Raw genomic sequence first — 24857 nt, 5'->3', positions numbered from 1 at the left:
CGAGAGCATATCGCAGTGAATACTCGCGAGTTTGTTGATCCTAGGGGTCACCTCAGACCATTCACTGAAAAGTGGTCTAKGACAGGAGCACTTCAGCTCAGTGATGGGAGTTAGCCATGTATAGAGGAGTATCACTGTATGTTTCCACCAAAAAGAGCTCCAAAGAAGGAATCATGACAAGAGACATATTAGCAGTACATGACGATTTCATCTTGCTTMACCTCTTGTTAAATCCAGGAAAGTATCTCGTGTCCAACAGTGCAGCCAGTAGCTCAGTGCAATTGAGTCTTTAAAGCAACATCAGCCCACCGAATCTCGCCCTTCAGGCAAGATCCTGCCATCTTTTCAGTGGCTGTAGAGGAACCTTGACCATCTGCATACGAAGTAATTGATTACCTTATGGACTGTCGTTTCGGCAGCTGGGGCATATAAAGATTGAGGGAAAGCAATGCCACGCAAGGGCACACTTTCTCCATATTCCCACGGCCATGTTTTCCCACCGAGTTCGCTGTAACCGAGCAGCGATTGGTCTTATATCTCAGACCATGTTGTGGATGTCCATCACACTAGGCGATAGAACATGGAGAAGTTGCATCTATGGACGAGAGTAACGCGTGTACCGTGCGAGCATACATAAACGGCGCAAGAACATTGTCAAATACCAAGATTGTTCCGAGTAGCATTCAGATTATGCGTCCCGAGCAGCAGTCGCAGCATTGAGGGATTCGAGACTTTAGTATGATATATGGCAGTCGAGGCTGCTGAAAATTATGGCAGCGACGACAAGCCTCGTGGACTGCAAGGGATGCGAATCGATATCAGCAAATATTACGTATTCATGCACTGGATTAATATCACAAAAAGAGAATAGATTGACAACTACACTATATGACAGTTTGATGTACCGCACCTCAATCTAGAAACGCTCACTGCTGGAGCGGCCCATACCGATCGAGTCAGAATGCAGTTCGATCCTCCCTCAGGGACCGTCTGTTTCACGAAACAGAGCAAAGAAGGAGAGGACAAAACGCCCCGCTCCAGATGCTCTGCTTCACAAACGGGGACCCAGAAGTTAACGAGGATCAGTATCGCTCTCCGCACATTGACTGATTGGCACCTCATTGACAGGAGCGTGACAACTCAAAGTAGTGCGTGGATGATTACAGAAGGCGTTGGATTCCTCGGATAAATGCTAGGATCAAGCGCATTCAGTCATCCTTTTTCGATGACTGACGTCCTTCAGCGGAAGCAAATGGCTCGTCTTCGTCCTCGTCGTCAGGCAACGGAACATCCATGACGCGTTCGCCGGCTTTCTCCAGTGTCTTGCGACTCCAAGCCCTGACACCTTTCCAAACAGCCTGTATAGTGCGATTAGTGATTGATGAAGTGCGATATGTTCGCCGCGTTGACCTACCCATAGGAAGGTACCAACACCAATGAGGATGACTATCCAACTGATGGAAGCCGCTCGACTCCTGCCGGTGGTCCTCCCACTGCTGACGACGCCTGAACTGCGCAGATTCCACCACTGCCATGGGCTCAATGCAAGTATGGCCTTGATGAATGACAAAAGACCTAGTGAAGCCAATCCTTTCACGAAATGCTCTACCCAAGACGGTCTTGATTCGTTCGGCAAGGCGCCCGACACAGTACTAGGCTCCCAGTATTCCTTGTAGATTATCGTTTCCACCGGGTCCACATAAAGATTGATGATGGGGTCAGCAATAAAACCAAGCAAAAAAACTGTAAACAATAAAATGCACAAAGTCAATACAAGCTGGGTAAATGCACTACTGATCCAGCGCGCCCACTTCAGACGTTCTAGCCTGTACTGGAACCCGCAGGTTGGGCACTGCCAATAGTTTCTCTTTCCATAATCAGGATCTGCATGGCGCCAGGACTGAAGGCATCCCTCGTGAACGTAACGCGAAGAACCTTTGCATTTGCAGGGGCGAAGAAGTCGGCCAAGCTCTGGGTCAGAAGACTCATAGACAACTCGCGGCTTGGGCTGGAGGAAACCTGGCAGGCTTTCCGAAGGGGGTTGGAAGGAAGGAGGAACTGATTCCAAGCAGATGCGACAAGTACGATTGGGATAGTGTTTCTTGGGAGGCTCGGGAAACTCAGAAGTTGTGGTTTCGTCACTGGACTGGTAAGTGTTTTGAGGTGTCTGGCTTGACTCCGAGTTCATTGAAGTATTAGAAGGGACGCTGGAAGGCCACTGCCAGAGTGGCTCATTATGCACATTCATACTGCAATGGAATGCTCAGAAGCTCGAGTCACAGCATATTAACCAAATCTACCAGAGATCTGGTGCGAGAGCATCCGGCGGGAGCTCAGGTGGTATAAATACAAGGGTGTTGGTGCGTATTATTTGTGGGAGAGAGAGAAAGGAAGAGAAATGGTAAGAAAAAAAGCCCTCAACCAGCTTAAAAGAAGCGATGTGGAGCTTCGAGAGAGGAGGAGCCTTAGGCAAAGACAGCACTAGCTGCTCGCGTAAGCCAGTTCTGGCATTTGTATCGTCACCGCCCCAGACACGGCTTGGCACTGGGCGGACGGACCTAAGCTGCTGCTGCGTCAACACCTTGTCGCCTGTTGCTCGGAGGAGGAAAGCTTCACTTGAACTTCAGCAATTTCATTTTATCTTCATACTACCCTGTCCATCTTTTTGAGAGTTCTACTACCTTCTTCAGAGCTTCTAAAATTGAAAAGACGTCTCCATGGCTGATCGCTACTCGTTCTCTTTGACCACCTTCTCCCCCAGGTAAGAGAAGCTTGTTGCAGGTGACAGTTCAGATCATCGGATGCTAACAATAGCTTGCAGTGGGAAGCTGGTACAAATTGGTACTGCGCTTTGTCTTATTCTACTGAATTTTCAATGCTGATTGAATCTAGAATATGCCCTGAACGCTGTCAACCAAGGCGTAACTGCCCTCGGAATCAAAGGTAAGCTTCATTCAAATAGACTGACTGCGCTAGCTACCCAGAATAGCTTCTAACCATCATCCTTTTTCTTAGCGACAAATGGAATTGTTCTCGCTACCGAAAAGAAGTCGTCCTCCCCTCTCATTGACCCTCCCTCCCTCTCCAAGATTTCCCTCATCACACCGGATATCGGTATGGTCTATGCTGGAATGGGTCCGGATTACCGTGTGCTAGTCGACAAGGCTCGCAAGGTCTCTCACACTGGCTACAAGCGCATCTATAACGAGTACCCTCCAACTCGGATACTGGTGCAAGACGTTGCACGTGTCGTGCAGGAAGCAACACAATCTGGTGGTGTCCGACCATACGGCGTCAGCTTGCTGATCGCTGGCTGGGATGAGGGTATTGAGCCCGAAACAGGTGAAGCTCAACGCGGTGACGAGGAGGGTGACCTCAAGAAGGCTACAGTAGCTACTGGTAAAACGGGTGGTATCCTGAAGGGCGGTCCCAGCTTGTACCAGGTCGACCCCAGCGGCAGTTACTATCCCTGGAAGGCCACGGCCATTGGAAAGCATGCAACCAGCGCCAAGACGTTCCTGGAGAAGCGCTACACTGAGGGGCTGGAGCTTGAAGACGCCATCCACATCGCCCTCCTTACTCTGAAAGAGACTATCGAGGGCGAGATGAACGGAGACACAATAGAAATCGGTGGGTTCTACTTATCTAGATCCAAGTATCGCAATACAAAACACAGAGCTGACATACGCAGGTATTGTTGGCCCTCCTGCGGATCATCTTCTGGGATATGAAGGCGTTGAAGGAGCCAAAGGCCCCCGGTTCAGGAAGTTGACCAAGGAGGAGATTGAAGATTATCTCACCAATCTATGATCGATTTCTGTTGGCACTGTTTTCAACTCTGGCAAGCCTTGTAGCATAATAGACGATTCTTGAATTCTACAAGGTCCCTGCGACCTAATGACCAAATCCTTACGAGCATTGCCCCTTGGGTTTAAGTGGACGCTCCAGGGAAGCTTGCGACCACTGATAGGGCACTCAAGGCATGACTGAGGTACGCTGTGACTTGCGCAGTCTCATAGATAAACCACGAGAATGAAGTGCAGCTGGCGCAAATAAGGGCGTTCCTGTATAGTGTACGGTTTAATCCCAGGATAGTATCGCAAGCATGCGTTCACCCTCTCAGACGTAGGATCAGATATCGATCAGTGCCTGCATACTATTGTTGCCTCATTTGCACATACAGTAACTGCCAAATGGTTCCCCAAATGCATGATGCACTTGAAAGGCCCGTTCTACAAGCATAAGGCAAGTTCAAAGAAGGATCATGCCAGCACCAACAGCTCTTCTCACAATTCATGTAACCTCTATGGGGACTCGACGCGGCGACAAACGGGCCAATGCATATTCTGTCCTACAATGCAGCCTAAATCACGAAATGCCTCACCCAGGTACCTCCCCATCAATGGTACCTACCGTAGCTGAATCAAGTGACCTTCCCCCACAATGGCCATCAATCAAGCATAACCAAGGTTCGGATCATTTTTATCTCTCAGCTCACCGATGTTTGGGTGAAGGACGCCATCGCATTGCTACCCGCAGAAGGATTGGCCATACTTCGTACGTAAACTTTGGCCCCCGGACTATCTAGGCCTAGACGCAAAAAAACACGAAGCAATGCCGGGAGGCAGGGAAGGCCCAGGATCCTTTCCCGCATCGATCACACGCATGCGGTTGAATTCGATCATTGTTTGCTCTGGGAGAAAGTCGAAAGCAGGAATCGAGGGTACACAGCAATAAGGGGAGAATTACCTCCGACGGAAGAGTGAACAATCTGTACTACCCTAGCAGTTGAGGAGCGCTGTGCGTGGTATGCCCCGGGTGGCTGTTCAATTTTTCGTCTGTGTCTTGGTCCAGGTAAGGTACATTACATGTTGTCCGTTCGCTACTTGAGGGTCCATTCTGTCATGAATATTTGGTCGCTGGGTTTGTTTGGATAGAACCAGGCATCTACGGTTGGATTTGATGCGTTGGTGATTTCTGAGCGAGGAAAGCCCACTGAAAAGATACGGGAGACTGGCCTCGAATGATTGAGTTTCGTGTTTGATTCTCTGTGAGTTGTGATTCTTGTACTGCGACCTGGCCTATGTTCATGTCCTAAACCACACACTCAGCAAGACCATCCATGCCAAAGCAACATAAAGCGTGAGATGTCGACCATTCAAGATCCACTGGACGGTATCTCGGGTGAGCTTGCGAACCACAGGGACGGCCTCAAGGCGACTCTCTTCATCTTTAGCGCCATCTCCTTCTACAACGTCGTTGAGCTCGTCGTGCTCGTGCTATCGACGTTCCGGCGTTGGAGAGGCCTTTATTTCTGGAGTCTGCTTCTCTCCGGATGTCTCGGGGTCGTCCCATACTCGCTAGGATTCCTGCTCAAATTCTTTACCTCGGCAAATTCCACCTTGTCGGTCACGATGCTCAGCGTGGGCTGGTGGACAATGGTGACCGGGCAGTCATTTGTGCTCTACTCGCGCCTGCACCTTGTTCTTCGCGATGAGCGTATCCTGCGACGGGTGCTGGTGATGATCATCGCCAACATCTTCTTCCTGCATATCCCTACCACGGTCCTGACGTACGGATCCAATGTTGTCGATCGATCGCCTGTATTCGTGCAAGGGTACAATATCATGGAGAAGCTCCAGATGACCGGCTTCACGATACAGGAGGTGATCATCTCGGGTCTCTATGTATGGGAGACGGTCAAGCTGCTCCGGCTGGGATCGGACAAGGATAAGCAGAGGATCATGCACCAGCTCGTGGGCATCAATATATTGATTGTCCTGATGGATGTGGCCCTGTTGGGCCTCGAGTACGCCAGCTACTACGCTATCCAGATTACACTGAAAGGCGCGATATATAGCTTAAAGCTGAAGTTGGAGTTTGCCGTCCTTGGCAGACTCGTTGATGTGATACACGGACATAGACGTCCCATGATAGGCAGAGATGCCGTCCACCTTTGTTCGCTGGAATTCAATACCGGCCCGAACAATGGGACTGTTCAGCCAGGTGTGAATGGGGATGTCAACGTATGTCAGATTTCGGCGATCAAGAACGTCGAGGCCGAGAAGATGAAGAGGGCAGCCACTGGGAGTTTAACTGGGCAAATCCCAGATAACAAGATCCTGGCAATGACCGAATTTTCAACATGGGTTGAGCAGCGGTCCCATAAAGAGGGTAACCGAAGGATGGCTTGAGCCATCGGTCCAAATATCCTCCGTAATGATTGAGGTGCCATGTCGATACGTTAATGACTCTTTTTGAGATAATTGTAGCATATTATAGCTTATAATGGTGAGGTCGTTGTTATGCTCTTCCAACGATCGCTTGTATGTCTTCAGAAAACTTGAGCTCGATGGAAATGACCAAGCGCAACAAGCAGCGAGGTTCCTGTCAGGACCTTCAGGAAGTGTACTGTGAGTTCATCAGTCATCGGCAGGCCCTTCGACCAAGCCAGCATCGTCGCCATCGATCCATCCAAAATCATCGTCGGAATCGTCCTCATCCTGACTGTCCGCAATCTCGTCCACTTTCCGCTTCCGCCCACTCGCACGGAAAGTCTCCTCAACCGGCTGCTGTGGAACAGCGCGGGACGGCTGAGTCGTGTCCGTCCCACGTAGAGAGTCCTGTTTCCGTCATGTCAGTCGGATGTTGACGCAATCCTATTTGTCTATAGGGTGATTATTACCGAGTCGATCGTGAACGGTACGATATTCTCATCTGATCTCACTGTCAATGCTTTGCCATCTCTCTTCAAGACTTCTGCGTAGCGGACGCTCCTTGAAGCCATTTCTAACTCTTCATCTCCAACGGCCGGGAGATCGCGATACAGGACGATGCGGGTGTACACGCTATTCTCCCACCCGCCACCCGCAAGGAGCGGGCTCAGGGTAGCACGTGGCAGCCCTTTGATCTTTGTGTGGGTTTGGTTGATGAGAAGCACGGCCAGTCGTCTTGAAGCCGCCAGCTTCATGAGCTGATTTGCCAGTTCGCTCGTGACGTTCCATTTTCGGTTCATGAGCCAATGGATCTGCGACTTGTCCGTGATCTTCGCCTGCGTCAAGCGGGATTTCAACTCGGACGGACTCAGAAAGTACGAAGGGAACGGCCCTGACGCAGAGTCGACCACCAGAAGCTTGGTGTTTTCGGGCGGGAATCCTTGTGGTGGGTGGAGCAGAAGCGCTAGCATATGTGGCAGGGACTGAGCGCGGAAGTAGACTAGGTTGTCCATGAGTTGTTGTGGTGTATCAGACGATTTAGCTGTGTCGAGGCTCTGCGTGAGCATGCTCTTTAGACGGAGCTTTGGAAGTGGCGAGGTAGTATCTAAACGGTCAGCGATAATCTCGAAGGGTCAAAAATGTCGTACCAATCCAAACCACTTTACCACCGTCACATAGAGCGTTTGCAGTTATGCTCATTCTGAGATACATGGTCAAGGTTAGGCTTATTGGTTCACAGATAGTCAGTTCGTCTGCGGTGAAACTCACGCCAGCGCCGTTTTGCCTGCACCAGGTGGCCCGAACACCTCGGTGACATGACCACAAGGAATTCCCCCCAGCGTCGCATCATTCGACGACTGTGAAGGCTCATCTGACGGAGCCGGGCTGATTGCCTGGTCAAGCAGCGGGAGTCCTGTTGAAATTGCACTAGGGACTGCGGACGCGGTAGACGCGTGTAGATACTGCGATGCAGGGAATGAAATGACGCGACCTACGACATAAATCAGCAATATACCACGGAAAAATTACGGATCCAATAACCTACCAGGATCTTGACTGGACAGACCGAGGATATCTTGCGTGGTCATCGTGGCACTTGACAGGCGGGGATCAGACTCAAGGTGGCAGATTTAGGAAGGAGGGAAAACTGACGATGTAGGGCATTACTGCACTCCAGATCTTGCATTTTTCTAGTCTGCCAGCTTGACGTTGTCCGACCTTTGCTGAACCATATGTTCGGCTGCTGTCTACCAAATTTGATGGTTGGTCATGATAGTATCAACAGATGCGCCAACTCCAGCGCGGAGACTTTTTGATTGTGGATACGAAGGGATTCCGATTCCTCCCCGATGGATTGACTCATCTCCACAATTATTTCGTTGCTTCGAATACTTATACTCTTAGATTCAATATACAAACAAGTTCACTATTAGGGAAGATCTGAGTATTTTACAACTGCTGCTGAGTTTGCATTTTGCTGGTGACTCAGGCTTTTTGTAACGCACACCTCATCAATGCTGAGTGAACTTACATTCAGCTTCACCAACTTCCAACAAGATGCTGTGAAAGCTTTACTGTCGACTACAGCCTTGTCGCTGCTTTCCATATTACCCATAGTTATCTTCATTGCCCGCCAATTTGGGTCCGTCCATCCAGCGCAGCCGAGAGGATGCCGCAGGCTAGGTCTACCACCAGGCCACACAAATCTCCACGACGAATTCGACCCCAGGTATGGCCAGGGAACCTCAAGCGATGTTGATGACAAAGGCAAGCCTTCATGGCGTATCAAAGCTCTCTTCACTCATCCCATTAAAAGCTGCGCTGCGGTGGAGTTAGACGTCGCCGATGTCGTCTCGACCGGATTCGCGTTCGACCGACAGTTCTGCTTCGMGGAACACTTCACGCCTGACCAAGCGAGCGCCAACAATGGGAAGGCGCAGCCATACTGGGATGCGCGGACTCTCCGAAATGGCCATTACAGCCGGCTGACGCTCATCCGGCCTGAGATCTGGGTCCCTGATCCCGCTGCCCCCGACTACGCTCCTGATCTGGACGAGGTCCGGTCTCAGGGTGTGATGGTCATGTACTACCCACGACCAGCTGGTCGAGGTCTTTCGTCATACCTGGTCAGGTTGGGGGTAACCCTGCGTCTGGTGCCCCGGGAGCTGTCGTTCAGTGTTCCGCTCGTGCCGCCACCAGACCGCGCCAGCGCTTTCCCTTCCGTCCCGGTGAAGATCTGGAAAGATACCCCGGTGGCCTACGACTACGGCGGGCATCTTCCGCAATCCCTGCGGGAGTTTCTAGCTCCCCCAGACGCCGACGCGGCGGTCTCTCGTCCTCTCACCCTCTTCCGTGTTGACCCCACGCACCACCGGCAGGTCTTCCGCAATGCGCCTCGCAAAGAGACGCTGGGATTCCAGCCTGTGACAGGGTTCGCGGATGCGTATCCCTTGCATATTCTCAACATCGCGAGTGTCCATGACGTTGCGGCGCGATGTGCACGGGATATCCCCCGGCTCTCGGTGCGGCGGTTCAGGGCGAACATCATCGTCCAAGGGCCTAAGGCGTTTGCGGAGGATCACTGGAAGCGCATCCTGATTCGACCAACGGGGGATAAAGGTGACGCCGGGGTCGAGATACATGTCTCCTGTCGGACGATGCGCTGTCGGCTGCCAAATGTTGATCCTGTCACGGGCATCCGGCATGTGTCTGAGCCGGACAGAACGCTGAAGAGCTATAGGCGGATTGACCCTGGGGATCCGACAAATGCGTGTTTGGGGATGCAGTGTGTTCCTGCTGTACAGGGTTAGTACCGTTCCGACGATGAAAGGTCGATTTACTAACTGTCGATAGAGTTCGTCATTCGCGTAGGCGATACTGTCTCCGTGTTAGAGACGGGCGAGCATTGCTATATCAAGATGCTGAAACCGGGCGAAATTGTAGAAGGGGTGTAGGTCAGCTGGTGAAACTCATTACCTGGAAACGGCGAATTATTGTCATGCTACGAATTTAGAGGCGGAATCATAGTAATAGAGTAATGCTTGAAGATCATGGTTTGAATTATATATCTTCGGAAACAGTGCCAAAGAAGGGTATCCAGAAAGAACATCAACACGACATGACGCACGGGCAATGCCTCCTCAGCCTTGCAGCATAACATGACTAATCATACAGCCTGAGAGCCAGAAGGTTGGCCTGTCTTGAACGAAGGAGGATCCGAACCTTTCAGCTCCTCCGACGGCGCATCGCTTGCGGTAGCCTCCATGATGGCCGCCTCGTCTTCGGGATCTTCCGGCAGGACGAGGTTGAGGATCAACCCGATAACAGCGGTGATTGCAAATCCATTTTCCATAACGAGCTCTACAGCGTTCAGCAAACCCTGCAGGGCGTGGTTATCGCCACTATAGGTGAAGAAGTACGAGAACCAGTCGGGCACCAGCGTAGCGGCCATACCGACCGCGAAAGACGCTGTCAAGATAAACCGGTTGCGGCGGGTGAATGGGATCGTGGAGATAATGCGGATGCCGGAGATGGCGACGGACGAGAACAGGAACGTGGTCATGCCGCCGAGGACAGGCTTGGGAATGGCCACGATGGCGGCAGCGAACTTGGCAAAGATGCCCATGACGACGAGGAAGAAGCAGCAGCAGTAGCCGGCCTTGCGGTTGGCGCATTTTGTCAGAGCAATGACACCGTTGTTCTGCGCAAAGACCGACATGGGCGTGATGGTGAAGAGTCCAGCCAGTAGGCAGGTCAATCCATTGCCCAGCACACCACCCTGGATGCGTGAATCAAACTCGGCACCTTCGACTTCGAGCTGGGAGACGTCGCATGTCGCAGTGATATCACCGATCGATTCCATCATGATAACAATGTAGAGGGCGAGGAAGGGAAGGATCAGAGGCGCGTATATAGTCAATGGGAACGTTTTGACCCAGATGAATGAGACAACGGGCGCAGAGTCGATGCCCGATCTGTCGAAATAGCCGCAGGCAGCTGCCACGATACACCCGACCAGGAGACCGAGCACGACGGCGCATGATTTCATCATAGGGGAGCCAAACCGCTCGCAAAGGATGATCGTCACGAAAACCAGGAATCCGAGGCCGATGAACTCGGCACTTCCCCAGGGGAGGGCATGTGGCGCACCAGCACTGGGACACAAAGCACGGGCAGATGGGTCCGATCCACAGCCAGAGCCACCAGCCCAGTCTTTCATGCCACTTTCGATGAGGCTTGCTCCGATCAACAGAACCGTAGGGCCAGTCACCATAGGCGGGAAAATGCGTTTTAAGATCCTTGGGCTCATGAAGGACAGGCCGATCGTAAGTAGAGAGCACAAGCAAGCGGTGCCCAGAATTGCTCCGTAACCTCTAGGGCACGACAGCTTGTTGCCATTGGTATCAGTGGGGCAGTATCCAGACGCATACATCTGAGAGAAAGTTCCCGATGCGACGGTAATGGTGGCGAAGGAGGTGCCGACGACCGATATCAGGCCAGTACCAATGAAATATCGAGTCTTCCAGATGCGTAAGCGGGCCATCTGAATAGCGGAAAGCAGACCGGAGGCGATCAACGACGTGGAAACGAGGTACTCGTATTCGGCATCTCCGAAGTTGGCGCCGCTAGAACCGCCCAAGATGATGGGAGGAGATATGACTTGTAACCATTAATCAGTGGCAGTCGGATGGGTAACGTCTCTGAGCTTACCTCCAGCCAACATCGCCAGAGCATGTTGAAGACCCAGAATGAAGGCAAGTAGCACAGGTAATCTGTCGTGCAGTCCAAAGAAAGGCGCCGTCCTTCTGATGTTCTTGGTAAAGGGGATTCTTGGTGTGAAGAGGTAGGCGTAGTTGTAGTCTCCAACCAATCCTTCTCTATTGTTAAGCATGCATGGATTAGCATACAAAGATGATCGGAGATAGGCACGAGGGCTCCTAGCCGACTTACTTGGTGGTCCATGTCTTCACAATCCGTCGAGCTTGATCGCGGAAAGCCCGCCTGGGACTGTGATCAGGACCGATTCGATCGGGACCGTCCATGGTGGATGAGGTAACGAAAGGTGTGTGCCGACGGCCCTTCGTAAGGACGAGATTTCAAGTCTACTATTATTCGCAATGACTGTGAAATGTGGAGTGCAAGATAATAGCTGGTTCTGAGCTTTGTTCTGCTGCTGTGGCACACACAATGTGCGGGGAAGAAAAGTCCCCGAAATCGGTCAATGACTCAATCTTGACCGAACAAAATGGAGCAGATCAGGACCTAGTCTGGGGATTCTGCTCCCGCAATTTGACCGGAACCAGTGCGTCCTATATAAGATGGGCATTTTGCGAAAATGGAGAGATTAGATGAGGATGCTAAAAGCGTAACAGCGACACGGCTCTATCAAAGCTGATAGAATCAGGATGCGTGAATCAATCGAATAATTCTGGCGGTCGGTTATCTCTCGCGTCGCGTGGAATGATTCCAGCTACTCGTTTAGCCGATAGATAGCTAGCGAACGATGCCCACTCCCTGGGAATACAAGGCGATCTGCACTGGCGGACTGACMACTAACCATGGTTAGTGTCGTTCAATGTGGAACTGCCACATTTGACTTGTGTGGAGGTGATAAGAACCTCCGTAGCTGACAGGTGCTGTTTGTGTAAAATTCCCCCGTCTTATCAGCAAGCGGGGAGCGCCGAACTTGCACAGGCTCTGATAGCTATATGCCGAACAATGTCCCTCTAAGTTATGATGAGATTGAGATTGACCTTGACAGACAGATATGTGACTTGGTTGCCATATCTCTTAGATAGAGAACTGTCAGTCTTACTGCAGTTAGTGTCAGAAACTATCAATCTAGTCAATTGAGCGATCCATAGATGGATGGGTCCGAGGATCACTCAACAATAATAGCTGGCCTATGGTCACGATTGCAGTTACTAATAGATTGAGCTTGTAGCGAGATTTGGAATTAGTGCTTTGGTAGTTGGATACATTATGGGGTATCTACTCCATGCACCATACTTAAGACTCAACATATCCCACTGCGAACCCCAGGAAGACGCCTGACAACCTAGCGACAACTCCAAAAGGAAGATCGTTCACCTGACATGGCATCTGCCACGCCTCCTATTCTCATGGACAAGGTTGAGATTCAACCGAGTCGCTGGCTGATTTGGTGCCGTCTCAATTTCTGGGCTCGGTCAGAAAGACTGAAAGTGCCCGATTTGAAGGGATCTCAGGGTCATGATTCTCCTGCCACACTAACCTTTTCTCGTGCTTCGAGGCGAGATCACATACGAAGCTGCAAAGGAAGACGATGCCCATATCCTTCACCGTCCGGGCTATTGGGATCAAAGGATTCAATTTTTGCCCACTTGTACCGGAATCGCGGACTGATCGCGACAATTGCGGCCCACCATCTCGGCCTTGCTTCTGCAGACATTTGCCATGTTGTTGATGTGGAGGCTGGATACACGGAAGCTTCAATGTTTGTGTTCAAATTGATGTTGCTGACCGAGGACAAGATGCTTGGAGACAGTTGATGATCCGATTTCCCTTGCCTTACCGAATTGGCGAGAACTGTCGCGCAGGTAATGCCTAATGCGATCAACAGTCTGGAAGATGGTTTCTATCAGACATCTGCACTGATGCTTATGAGAAGCCTCTGGCCTTGCTTTTTTCGCTGAAATGACTTTCAAGGCCCATTCTTTCTTAACTTCACTGATCTCAACCAGACCAACATCTTTGTTGACGACGATTGGAACATCCAATGTCTTAATGATCTGGAGTGGACATGCTCTTATCTGGTGGAAATGATTCAACCTCCATACCGGTTGACGAACCAGGCTATTGATTTGATCAGCATGGATGACTACCAAGTGCTTCACAAAGAGTTCATGGAAGCTATCAGAGGCGGAAATGAAAATCAAGCTGCCATTCCGCCTCCACCCCACCTTGCAGGGGGATGGGAGAGAGGGACGTTTTGATTCTGTCTAGCCCTGAGTAGTCCCACGGCGTCATTCAAGATATTTTACGACCATGTCCAACCGACGTTCTCTAAAGCTCACGAGGATCCAGCTTTCTGGCAAATCACTATGCCTTACAGGACATTCAATGCCTTTCAGTTTATTAAACACAGAGTCAAGGACAAGGACCAATATGATGCCTCTTTGCCATGAAGCATTCGAATCTGGAAGTTCACACGGCAAGCCAGACAGAATCCGATCACCTTCGCCAACCTTGCGGTATAGGGAAGCGAAGGAGCAAATCGGTGGGTCTCAAGTCTAAGTATTGGATGCATTCTATAAGCGCTTATTACACACAGATTTACCACGTACCCTTCAAACTGCAGCTGATTCGAGGGCCGCACACGCTCTATAGGATACGAGAACGTAGGAGTGACGATATGAGTGATGAGTCCTGCGTCTTGCTGACGTTTTCCAGGCGTCTAAAGTTCGAATGCATTCAGACGCACTGGAAGTCTATGTCCAGGGACAACAGAGATAAGGCAAATTCGCCCAAAGAAGCTCAAATCCGCAACTCCTTCCTCGTATGGCTATTGGTACCTCGGTCGACAAATGACCCTGTGCAGTTAAGGAGTGGATAAATGTACGCACCTTCACATACATCAATTAAAGATCTATTGAATCATGACTCGGATAAGGCGCTGCAGTACCATTGGCGCAGCCATCATAAAGCAGTCTATAAATATAGCAAGCATAATATAATTTTTTATCATCCCTACGTAGTTATGATCTCATGAAAGTCAATTGCACGGGAAGCTGCTTACTGCCTGAGGCACAAAGGCCTTGGCACGAACAACTCTAAATTTCTGCCCAGCACTCATGTGAATGCCTAGGCTTTTTACTCCTGGTACTCTGTGGCCTTGGGAAGTTTTGAATAAAGTGCAGCCTGAAGTCCTGACCATTCATCATTCCGATGTATCGCGGAGAATTGAGCCGTTAGATACGGAAAATCACTCATATCTACTCTATTTGATCGGAATAAGCAGCCGCCACACAGACAGTGAGTGGCCAAAAAGGGAACTTCAGCCACAATTGTAAGAAATGTTTATGTAGGGACCTGCAAGGGCACTAGGTACGGTACCTTGGAAAAGTGTTGGGGATTCAACAGAAGGCGAATCGGCTCTGATTGGTGGATTTGATGGCCCCTAGTCCGAAAGCGGAAGATTCTAGCCGTCGATTCGCCATCAGATCGCCCGCCCAACAACCTTAGCTTATAGCCCTGATAGTGGTCATCGTTCTATACCCAGGTTTTGTATGGTTGGTGGCAGATTTGACAGCTGGAGGCATCAAAATTGACAGAAGCTGTAGTTTGATAGTGAGACTGTCCTCCGTTTGACCTCGGAATCTCATGATCAACAGGCATCTGATCATTGTCAGTCCACCTGTTATCCTTCTCCTTCCATCCCCATTCCGTCTGCTTTCATCATAGCAGCATCTCTCCGCCCTGCATTGTCCGAATCCAATCCGTTCGTTGCCCCAACCATCATCGGCTTGTGGACCCTGGGGTGATTGTAGTTGAACGGTCAAGTTCTCCTTGCCCTGTCTTTCCCGTCTGCTCACTACTTTTTTTCGCCTTCACGCTTCTTTCTTCCCCACCTTCTTCAGTCTTCTTTGCCTTTTAATTCTTTCGTTCCCGCGTCTTCTTTTTAAAGGGCCTTGCTCCTCCCCCATCAATCTGCCCTACTCCCCCTCGGTTTTGGCAACCATTAAGTGCGGACATTCTTTCCTCGCAGATACACCTCCGACCCGTAATTAGAGGACTTGGAAGAGAAGCCCAAAAAAAAGATCGGCAACATGTCTGCGAAGACTGCAGACGCTTCTCGCCCGCGGGCTGGTGACCCCAAGAAGGTCCATATTGCCGACACGGCCATCTCTCGTCAGAACTGGTACAAGCATGTCAACTGGTTGAACGTCGTCCTCATCATTGGTATCCCCTTGTACGGCTGCATCCAGGCTTTCTGGGTGCCTCTGCAGCTCAAGACCGCCATCTGGGCCGTTGTCTACTACTTCTTCACCGGTCTCGGTATCACAGCAGGTTAGTTGCCACAGACACATATCCTGGGGAATCCCTAGAAATACTAATGCCTGATGTGCAGGGTACCATCGTCTTTGGGCCCACTGCTCCTACTCTGCTCGTCTGCCTCTGCGTATCTGGCTCGCAGCCGTTGGTGGTGGTGCAGTCGAAGGCTCTATCCGCTGGTGGGCTCGGGACCACCGCGCTCACCACCGCTATACCGACACCGACAAGGACCCCTACTCTGTCCGCAAGGGTCTCCTTTACTCGCACCTTGGCTGGATGATTATGAAGCAGAACCCCAAGCGTATCGGCCGTACCGACATCACCGATTTGAACGAAGACCCCGTCGTCGTGTGGCAACACCGCAACTACCTGAAGGTGGTCCTGGTGATGGGGCTCGTCGTGCCCATGCTCGTGGCCGGTCTCGGCTGGGGTGACTGGTTTGGCGGCTTCATCTATGCCGGTATCCTGCGTATCTTCTTCGTTCAGCAAGCCACTTTCTGCGTCAACTCTCTGGCCCACTGGCTCGGCGACCAGCCCTTCGACGACCGCAACTCCCCCAGGGATCACGTTATCACTGCTCTGGTCACCCTTGGCGAGGGTTACCACAACTTCCACCACGAATTCCCCTCGGACTACCGCAACGCCATTGAGTGGCACCAGTATGATCCCACCAAGTGGACCATCTGGATTTGGAAGCAGCTTGGTCTGGCCTATGATCTGAAGCAGTTCCGTGCCAACGAAATTGAGAAGGGTCGTATTCAGCAGCTCCAGAAGAAGATCGACCAGAAGCGTGCCAAGTTGGATTGGGGTGTCCCTCTGGACCAGCTTCCCGTCATGGAGTGGGATGACTATGTTGAGCAGGCCAAGAACGGCCGCGGACTGATCGCTATTGCTGGTGTTGTCCACGATGTGACCGATTTTATCAAGGACCACCCTGGTGGCAAGGCTATGATCAACTCCGGTATTGGCAAGGATGCTACTGCCATGTTCAACGGTGGCGTCTACTACCACTCGAATGCCGCCCACAACCTGCTGTCTACCATGCGTGTCGGCGTTATCCGCGGCGGCTGTGAAGTTGAGATCTGGAAGCGTGCTCAGAAAGAGAGCAGCGAATATGTCCGCGACGAATCTGGTCAGCGCATTATCCGCGCTGGTGAGCAGGTCACCAAGATCCCCGAGCCCATTCCCACCGCTGACGCGGCGTGAACATTTCCTTACCACTATATCTCATTTTCCTGTATTTATTTTATGACCGCCGCTGAGTTTCGAGCGTATTCTCCCCTGTTTTCTCATCTCACATCGTGATGTTCAAATTCTAGCACATTGTGGGCGTTCTGAAAATTTTCCTTCCGGTACGTTTGGAGTTGCTGGAGTTGGGTTGCTCGTCACATGCTTCGGCACATTCATGGATCCGTCGAACGATTATCTGTTCGTCTGAAGTCATTTTAAAATGCGAGATACACAGACCTGTTTGAAACGAATATTAAAAGACATGATTCCAATCCTTTTTTCCCTCTCTTTTTCCAATAAAAATGAGTAGAACATGGACCAGATCAGTGCAGAACTGTATATTAACCTACCATGAAAGATTCTGTTTGATGAACATAATGGCTAGCATCGGGATTCGATATAGAAACCATAGAAGCAATTGGAGTGCTAGGAGATTTAAGGCAAACCAAGGAGCAATTCTGGGGTCACAAGGTTGACTGAAGCTCCATGAAACACACTATCTCATCTTGGTTAGTCTGCTACAGCCGAGCTAAGCAGCATACTAATTAACATAAGACTTTAACTGCTACAACAGCAAGCTATAGCGTCTGAATCTCTTCCATATCATGGTCTTTTTTATGGTTGTACGAATATAGGGTTTACGCGGTAGACTGGTTTGATATCGGCGTGCCTCAATTGGTGGTAAGTTATTAACTTGGTACTAAATTATTGTAGTCTGTTTACTCTGAAAATCAGATTTAGTAAGTGGTTACGAGGTAAGATGGTTTGGCAGAAATGCTCTGAGGGATTGGATTCAATGGTAGAGTTTGTGACAGTCGGTACACTGGTAGTAATCAGTTACCTACAGAGAACAGACTGGAGGTAAGGTCCTAGTTTAAGGATATTGTGCCTATCTTATATTCAGAACCAGATGTGCATTCAAGATGATGCATGCATTATGTTTTTTCCTCTGGGAATATCAAGTGACTACTCGAGATCTGCTTTGTTTAGGTATTGAGTAGGGTATGCAAGCTGCCGAGATTGGCCCTTTTCTATGGTTCAGGAAGCAGTAGATGATGTGTGGTTGTGTAGTGTAACAGTACATCATATCCACCTGAAACAGCGAGCCACGTAGCTCCCTCCCCCAATCACCCCCGTGATACCCGTGAAGACGATCAGACTGCCATACCCACTCCCATAGCCATAGCCCGCTTGGCCCTTCCACGGCGTGCTTTTGATGAGTGCTTCGCTGAGCGGCCCCGAAACAAGATTCCCGATGCCCCGGCCCGCAGCCAGGCAGGCGAAGACCATGCTGGACTCCGCGGAGCTCTTCTTGCGGACGACGTCGCGCATAATCCCCGGCCAGGTACTGGTGTATGAGCCTGCGAAGAGGCCGTAGACGATCGAGAAGACGAAGAGCGGGGCCAGCGACATGGAGAACCCCCAGATGAGGAAGACGCCGATGGTTGACCCAACGGTGGAGACTAGGATGCAGGTCGTCACGTCCCATTTGTCGATGATGGCCCCCATTACCACGCAGCCGACTACCGAGGCGATGTTGAAGAGGATGACTGTTAGCGCTTGCAAGCTGGTCGATGCACCAATTACCCCCGCGTAGGTGGGGAGGTAAACCGATGGCAAGAAGAACCCCAGAGCCTCGACGATGTTGCAGATCTCAAAGAGGGCAAAGGTGGATGTGATGAGGAAGCGCAAGTCAGGGGTTGGCGCCTTGGGACGCTGGGAGACTGGCACACGGGGCTTCACGAAATACACCAGTGGAGCTGTGAGGAGGAAGAGGGCGACGGCAAAGGCTCGTAGGGCGATGCGGAAGCCATATCGGTCCAGCAACTGCTCCATCACGATCGGGAGGACTACGCCACCTAGCCCCGTGCCCGCCCACATAACGCCAAACGCGAGCCCTTTGCGTTTCTCGAACCAATCTTCCATCAGCAGGATGCATGGTGAGTACGCCACGCTGCCGCCTAGGGCATAGAAGATGCCCTGGCTGATGATAAGGTGGGTCACATTGGTCGAGAAGGAACTCAGAGCTAAAGCAAGACACATCATCAGGACGCCAGCGCCGCACCCGAGTCGCTGATACTTGGGCCACCGTCTATAGGCGGCGAAAACGATCGGAAGGTCCAGATACATGATTCCCTTGAGCCCAGGGTGTTTGGTTAGCTTTACTGAGTTCTACTGCGCATATGCTATCAGATCCTTACCATAGCACAGGTCCCGATTACGGCGAGGTTGCCGGAGTTTTTGAACTCCGGTCTCTTGCTGTAGTAGGCTTGGAAGACTCCATAGGTGAAGGCAAAGCCCCAGACGAGAGCTTCCATGACGAAGCATGCTGCAAGGAAAAGCCAGGCATCCTTTCCACGATCGATGGGTGGGAGTTGCTGTGCGGTATTATCAGCCGACATTTGAGCAGCATCTGTCGCGTCAGGAGTCTGAACACCCTTTTCCGTCTCGCTTGACGTAAAGGGTGAATGAGATACTTCAGCCATCGTCAATTAGGCAATGTCAAAGAGAAAGCAAAGGAGGGCAAGCAAAACTTTCTCTTTGGTTTGCAGGCGGGGGAATGGAGGAGGACTTGAAAAGTGAACAAAGGCCAGCAACAATTTTTAGATTCATTTAGTCTACTCCAGGGAGAATTGATTCTCACCTCTTTTAGCAGCCGTAAGCAGCTGTCATATCATTACTAATCTTGGATCAGATTGATGGATCAAACTAGGACAGAATCCACGCCCTCCGAGCTGACTCTTATGTTCTTTTGTGGGTCAGCAGTGGCAGCTTAGCCGTCAGCCACAGATGGGCCGAAACTTTAGTCTATCCACCTTTTGCCAGACAAATATTTGGCAGACATTCTGTTGGTCATTTTGTCGCTTTAGAGAGGTCCGAGTCATTTAGAGAGGTACCAGTCATTTATCAGGAATTTTGTCATCTCAGAAATCTCAGCCTGACATTTTGACATTTTGACATTTTGACATTCTAGGTTAATGGGACTATTGTCTGTACATTATGAGATCCATCAGTGGGGATATCCAACTCTTTCAGGCACCCTGCTGAATTATGAAAAATACAGCACTAGGACACCTGGTAGTGACCGTCACAGACCTAAATAATTGAATGAATGTGTGGGACCCACTACAGATGATACACTGCATAGGGAAACGGCATTACATGCATGATGCATCCATATATCCACACTTAAATATGTTGTGTATTTGGACATGTGGATGCTAGCGGGCCTCACTCCAGGACTGGCAGCCTGAGCGATCAGTTTTTTACCCCTTGCACCTCCGCCAGTGTCTGCCTCATACAGGCTAAATCCTCCTTGTGCCCCTTCACCAGGCTCCAGTAATCCGATGTTATGATCAATAGCTGAAAGTCCTTGAGCCAACTTTTCGCTTTCCCAGACAACTTGAATGTGACCCCAGCCAAAGGCTTCTGATGCCGTCTCGACACATTCGCCAACCGCTCTATTGCGTCTAATATCTTTGGATCTTCAGCGTCGCCCACCTGGCGCGGAGGACAGCGCATGCCCACCCGAAGATCGCCAGCTCCTGGCATTAGGGCGTTGACACCAGGGACTGCTGCTATGGTGTCCGCATTGTCAAGGGCAAGCTGAGACATCCCGTCGTCAGCTCATCGCAAGTCTAGCAAATCTGAACATTAAACTTACGGGGCTCTCGATCTGAATGATCACTGCGATGTTCTCGTCCGCTACACGCTCATGGGAGGACCCCGGTGGCGCCACATCTGTAACTCTAGGGACTAACACTGCTGGAGCCAGGGACCGGTCACCGTCTGAGTAAGCATACCGACACTTGCTGACGGTTTCGGCGGCTTGCTCGGGTGTATCAATGTGTGGGAAGATTATGCCGCCGGCTCCTGTTCAAACGCCAGTTACGTGAGCAGTTAAGGTTCAAAACTGGTAGTTCGAAACCAGGCTTACCCGCGTCAAGGGCATAAGTCAGGAGATGCGATTGTGCAGACGGCACCCGACAGATCGGGAAGGTCCTTCCCTTACTAGAGAGGCTGACGGTTTGGATCAACCGAACGAGGTTCTCGGCGTCGATTGGTCTCCGCGCGGTAGTCCTCCATATTGCTTAGACTGCGGGGCTATGCGGGAAAATGGTGTAAATATGTGCGTGCGGCCTTGACAGATGACTTTATTTCAGCTTCCCGGGGCGGATGGGAAGGAGGGTTATATGCTTCTTGGATGATCAACATGTTTAGCCAGTCAAAGCTAGACACAGCTAATAAGCACCATATCCAGACTTGACCTCCAATCACATCTACCTCCCGGTACACGGGCCGTGATATTCTGTTCTATACCTTAGGTCTGCACTGTTATATAACTTTAATGACAGTGTCCCACTGTCTAAAAGTAGAAGCTGAGTCGTCTAATATGACAACATATAATACCCAGATTAAGCAATTATAAATTTGCCAACCTACCTTGAACCACAAAAGCCTAAGATAGTATTAGGCCCTTCGTAGTTCATGTCAGACTCTGGGTTATAAAGACCTGGACCCAGCTCATCATCCTACACTGAAGTACTCAAGGGTTCAATTTGCATGTAAGAGGCGCCAAGAAACCCTTAATTTGTAAAGGCGCTATTACTTAAGTTACGTTAATTCGTCGCCAAGATGTACCAGTCGTGCCTCTCATTGGCTGCCTGTTCTCTCCATGCTTTTCACAATCTCACGATAAGCTTATCTTCTATATCCTAGGCTATGTAAGATATAGTATCTATCTGAGTAGTAACTAGATGGTACTTTTGATACGGGCTAGAATTGACCAAAAAGGCGGAGGGTGACGGGGATCACGTGATATAAACTGCAGAGCGCTGGAACGACTGGTGTGACCGGACCGTGTGCCTGTAAAAAAGGGCAATCAATACCTTAGTGATGGACGGACGGTAGGCTTGAATTGATCACATGATTTGATAAATCATAGTGGTCTGTGGCCCGAGTGGGGAATTGCAGCCCAGCGCTCTACCCCTGCCAACAGTAAAGCAGAGTTTGAAGAGATTGGCTAATAGTAGAAATATCTTACCGATTAATCATTCAGCAGCTGGGAAAGAGTAGAAGAAGACATTGTAAGGTAGTACTAGGTCACTGTAGAGTCTACGTGGAGTAGAGGAGATTATATTGAGTATACAAAATGATGATACTACACCTAAATAGGAATACTAAACCCAATCAAGTAATGAACTGTCAGCCAGGAGTACGGAGTTAGAGAGCACTCCCTCGGAACAAAGCTTTAATTATTTGTCTATTGAGATCGTGTCTATTGTTGCGCCATTTCATTATTTATAATAATCTGTCACCCAAGCTAGAGGTCTACCCCGCCTTGTCCTAACGATTTGCCCCTCTCTACCGTCACCATTAGTCCACTCTTCTCTCGCGCTTTATATCTGCACGTCCTCGTCCTCCTCGTGGGCGTCCTTCTTGTCACCGTGGCTCCTCCTCTCCGCCTTACCTCCCCCACTTTCAGACTCTCTTCGGTCTTGAGCCAGCTTCGTGGCTCTCGATTACCTACCACTACCACCGTTTACAATTCCGCATTGACCGATCTTCGCAAGTCCCTTACCACCGCCAGCATGGCTCCCGAACATCTGCGTCGGCCTCCGCAGGCCCCGCCCCTCTTTACCGCGACTGCTCAGTCCATCGTCGATGACGCCAAGCGCCTCATTGAGACATCCCGCAAAGTGCAGGACAATGTCGTTGCGAACGTCAAGCCCGAATCAGCGACTTTCGACGCGGTGCTGAAGCCTCTGGCCCAAGATGAGAATACCATGGCGCTGGAATCCCACATTTTGAGCTTCTACCAGGCCGTGTCGACGGAGCAGCAGCTCCGGGATGCGTCGTCCAAGGCAGAGGCATTGATGGACGAGTTCTTCATTGAGACTGTGATGCGTGAAGACGTATTCAAGCTCGTCGATGCTGTGCTGAAGAAGAACGAGAGCCTCGACCCCGAGTCCCGGAGATTGCTGGAGAAGGAACACAAGGACTACATCCGCAACGGGCTGGGCCTTCCGGCCGGACCGAAGCGGGATCGCTTCAAGGAAATCAAGAAGCGTCTGAGCCAGATTAGCATTGAATTCCAGAAGAACCTGAACGAGGAGAACGGTGGAATCTGGTTCACCCCCGAAGAGCTCGACGGCGTGCCGGAAGACGTTCTATCCGGCTTGAAGAAGGGCGAGGGCGAGCATGAAGGCAAGCTCTGGCTGACCTTCAAGTATCCCGATCTGTTCCCGACCATGAAGTATGCGAAGAATGCGGAGACTCGCAAGCGGCTGATGATCGAGAACGAGAACAAGTGCAACCAGAACGTGCCTCTGTTCCGGGAAGCCATCATCCTGCGTGACGAAGCCGCTCGGTTGCTGGGATACCCCAACCATGCGGCGTTCCGTATTGAAGACAAGATGGCGAAGACCCCAAAGACGGTTGATGACTTCCTGGGAGACTTGCGGTCGCGTCTGACAGCCGGAGGACACAAGGAGATCAAGGCTTTACTGGAGCTCAAGAAAGCGGATCTCGAGTCTCGCGGCCAATCCTTTGATGGTCGCTACTATTTGTGGGATCACCGGTTCTACGACCGCCTCATGCTTGAGAAGGATTACTCGCTGGATCAGCAACTGATCGCCGAGTACTTTCCCCTGCAGACGACCATCGAGGGTATGCTGAAGATCTTCGAAGAGCTGTTTKGCCTTGTCTTTGTTGAGATTACCGGCGAGGATCGTGAAAAGGTTGCGCCCTCCGGCAAGGGAAGCGACATCGTCTGGCATGAAGATGTCCAGATCTTCAGCGTCTGGAACGACGAGGGCGAGGGCAGTGGGTTCGTGGGCTACCTCTACTTGGATCTGTTCCCCCGCCCTGGCAAGTATGGCCACGCGGCCAACTTCAATCTCCAGCCGGTATGTGAATTACATGAGGTTATCATCCCTTGACTAACAATTCTAGGGCTTCATCGACGCTGACGGCAAGCGGCGCTACCCGGCCACTGCATTGGTGTGCAACTTCACCAAGCCCACGGCCAAGAAACCTAGTCTCCTCAAGCACGACGAGGTGGTGACTCTGTTCCATGAGCTCGGACACGGGATCCACGACCTCGTCTCCAAGACGATCTACTCGCGCTTCCACGGAACCAGCACTGTCCGGGACTTTGTGGAAGCCCCCAGTCAGATGCTGGAGAACTGGTGCTGGACACCGTCCCAGCTCAAGTCCCTGAGCAAGCACTACTCGACCCTGTCGCCGGAGTACCTTGCCGCATGGAAAGAACAGGCCAAGGGCAAGTCCCAGCCGCCCGAGCGCATTCCCGACGAAGTCATCGAGAACCTGATCCGGACCAAGCACGTTAACGACGCGCTGTTCAACCTCCGCCAGCTGCACTTTGGCATTTTCGACATGACGGTGCACGAAGCCGAGAACCACGAGCAGATCCAGAAGCTGCCCATCTCCGCCACATACAACCAGCTGCGTAAGCAGATCGCGCTGCAGGACGGCCCGGAGGTTCTAGGATTGGGCGATGAATGGGGCCACGGCGAAGCAACCTTTGGTCACTTGATTGGGGGTTATGATGCCGGATACTACGGATATCTCAGGTAACCTTCTTTCCTCTTTGAGTACTCGCAATCATCTAATCGTCTGCAGCTCCCAAGTCTACTCGACCGACATGTTCTACACCATCTTCAAGGACGACCCGATGAACCCAGCCGCCGGTCGCAGATACCGCTACGGCGTCCTCGAGAAGGGCGGCAGCCAGGACGAGATGAAGACGTTGACCGACTTCCTCGGCCGCGAGCCCAAGACGGACGCCTTTTACAAGGAATTGGGGCTGGCTTAGTTCGTCTACTACAGTAGATTAGAAGCTTAACACAATCAAAG

General features: G+C 51.0%; 10 protein-coding genes across 10 annotated transcripts; 5 read left to right on the top strand and 5 right to left on the bottom strand.

Moving 5' to 3' along the window:
- Positions 1-1208: 1208 nt before the first annotated feature.
- Positions 1209-2248, bottom strand: Asppvi_010276 (uncharacterized protein; the record flags this gene model as incomplete). Its single annotated transcript, XM_043306122.1, has 2 exons — positions 1209-1358; positions 1415-2248. 2 exons carry the CDS (start codon positions 2246-2248, stop codon positions 1209-1211), a joined length of 984 nt encoding a protein of 327 aa, XP_043162057.1.
- A 469-nt stretch (positions 2249-2717) lies between these two features.
- On the top strand, positions 2718-3810 carry pre8 (proteasome core particle subunit alpha 2; the record flags this gene model as incomplete). The annotated part of the gene is made up of 5 exons (XM_043306121.1): positions 2718-2761; positions 2822-2841; positions 2893-2943; positions 3016-3630; positions 3692-3810. 5 exons carry the CDS (start codon positions 2718-2720, stop codon positions 3808-3810), a joined length of 849 nt encoding a protein of 282 aa, XP_043162056.1.
- A 1337-nt stretch (positions 3811-5147) lies between these two features.
- Positions 5148-6194, top strand: Asppvi_010274 (uncharacterized protein; the record flags this gene model as incomplete). Its single annotated transcript, XM_043306120.1, has 1 exon — positions 5148-6194. One exon carries the CDS (start codon positions 5148-5150, stop codon positions 6192-6194), a length of 1047 nt encoding a protein of 348 aa, XP_043162055.1.
- Positions 6195-6422: 228 nt separating this feature from the next.
- Asppvi_010273 (uncharacterized protein) lies at positions 6423-7804 on the bottom strand (the record flags this gene model as incomplete). Its single annotated transcript, XM_043306119.1, has 5 exons — positions 6423-6623; positions 6686-7320; positions 7364-7416; positions 7485-7707; positions 7762-7804. 5 exons carry the CDS (start codon positions 7802-7804, stop codon positions 6423-6425), a joined length of 1155 nt encoding a protein of 384 aa, XP_043162054.1.
- Positions 7805-8230: 426 nt separating this feature from the next.
- Positions 8231-9670, top strand: Asppvi_010272 (MOSC domain protein; the record flags this gene model as incomplete). The annotated part of the gene is made up of 2 exons (XM_043306118.1): positions 8231-9521; positions 9570-9670. 2 exons carry the CDS (start codon positions 8231-8233, stop codon positions 9668-9670), a joined length of 1392 nt encoding a protein of 463 aa, XP_043162053.1.
- Positions 9671-9882: 212 nt separating this feature from the next.
- Positions 9883-11758, bottom strand: Asppvi_010271 (nucleobase:cation symporter-2 family protein; the record flags this gene model as incomplete). The annotated part of the gene is made up of 3 exons (XM_043306117.1): positions 9883-11375; positions 11427-11593; positions 11667-11758. 3 exons carry the CDS (start codon positions 11756-11758, stop codon positions 9883-9885), a joined length of 1752 nt encoding a protein of 583 aa, XP_043162052.1.
- Positions 11759-15523: 3765 nt separating this feature from the next.
- Asppvi_010270 (stearoyl-CoA 9-desaturase sdeA) lies at positions 15524-16955 on the top strand (the record flags this gene model as incomplete). Its single annotated transcript, XM_043306116.1, has 2 exons — positions 15524-15764; positions 15826-16955. 2 exons carry the CDS (start codon positions 15524-15526, stop codon positions 16953-16955), a joined length of 1371 nt encoding a protein of 456 aa, XP_043162051.1.
- A 1107-nt stretch (positions 16956-18062) lies between these two features.
- Positions 18063-19465, bottom strand: Asppvi_010269 (uncharacterized protein; the record flags this gene model as incomplete). The annotated part of the gene is made up of 2 exons (XM_043306115.1): positions 18063-19115; positions 19181-19465. The coding sequence occupies 2 exons, from the start codon at positions 19463-19465 to the stop codon at positions 18063-18065; spliced, it is 1338 nt and encodes a 445-aa protein (XP_043162050.1).
- A 772-nt stretch (positions 19466-20237) lies between these two features.
- Positions 20238-21065, bottom strand: Asppvi_010268 (uncharacterized protein; the record flags this gene model as incomplete). Its single annotated transcript, XM_043306114.1, has 3 exons — positions 20238-20585; positions 20644-20852; positions 21005-21065. 3 exons carry the CDS (start codon positions 21063-21065, stop codon positions 20238-20240), a joined length of 618 nt encoding a protein of 205 aa, XP_043162049.1.
- A 1505-nt stretch (positions 21066-22570) lies between these two features.
- On the top strand, positions 22571-24816 carry Asppvi_010267 (M3 family metallopeptidase; the record flags this gene model as incomplete). The annotated part of the gene is made up of 3 exons (XM_043306113.1): positions 22571-23887; positions 23934-24574; positions 24624-24816. The coding sequence occupies 3 exons, from the start codon at positions 22571-22573 to the stop codon at positions 24814-24816; spliced, it is 2151 nt and encodes a 716-aa protein (XP_043162048.1).
- Positions 24817-24857: the final 41 nt, after the last annotated feature.

The sequence above is a fragment of the Aspergillus pseudoviridinutans genome (genome assembly GCF_018340605.1).
Source record: "Aspergillus pseudoviridinutans IFM 55266 DNA, scaffold_8, whole genome shotgun sequence".
NCBI lineage: Eukaryota > Fungi > Ascomycota > Eurotiomycetes > Eurotiales > Aspergillaceae > Aspergillus > Aspergillus pseudoviridinutans.
The sequence above is the reverse complement of the archived record's forward strand: the minus strand, read 5'-3'. Positions and strand labels throughout refer to the sequence as shown.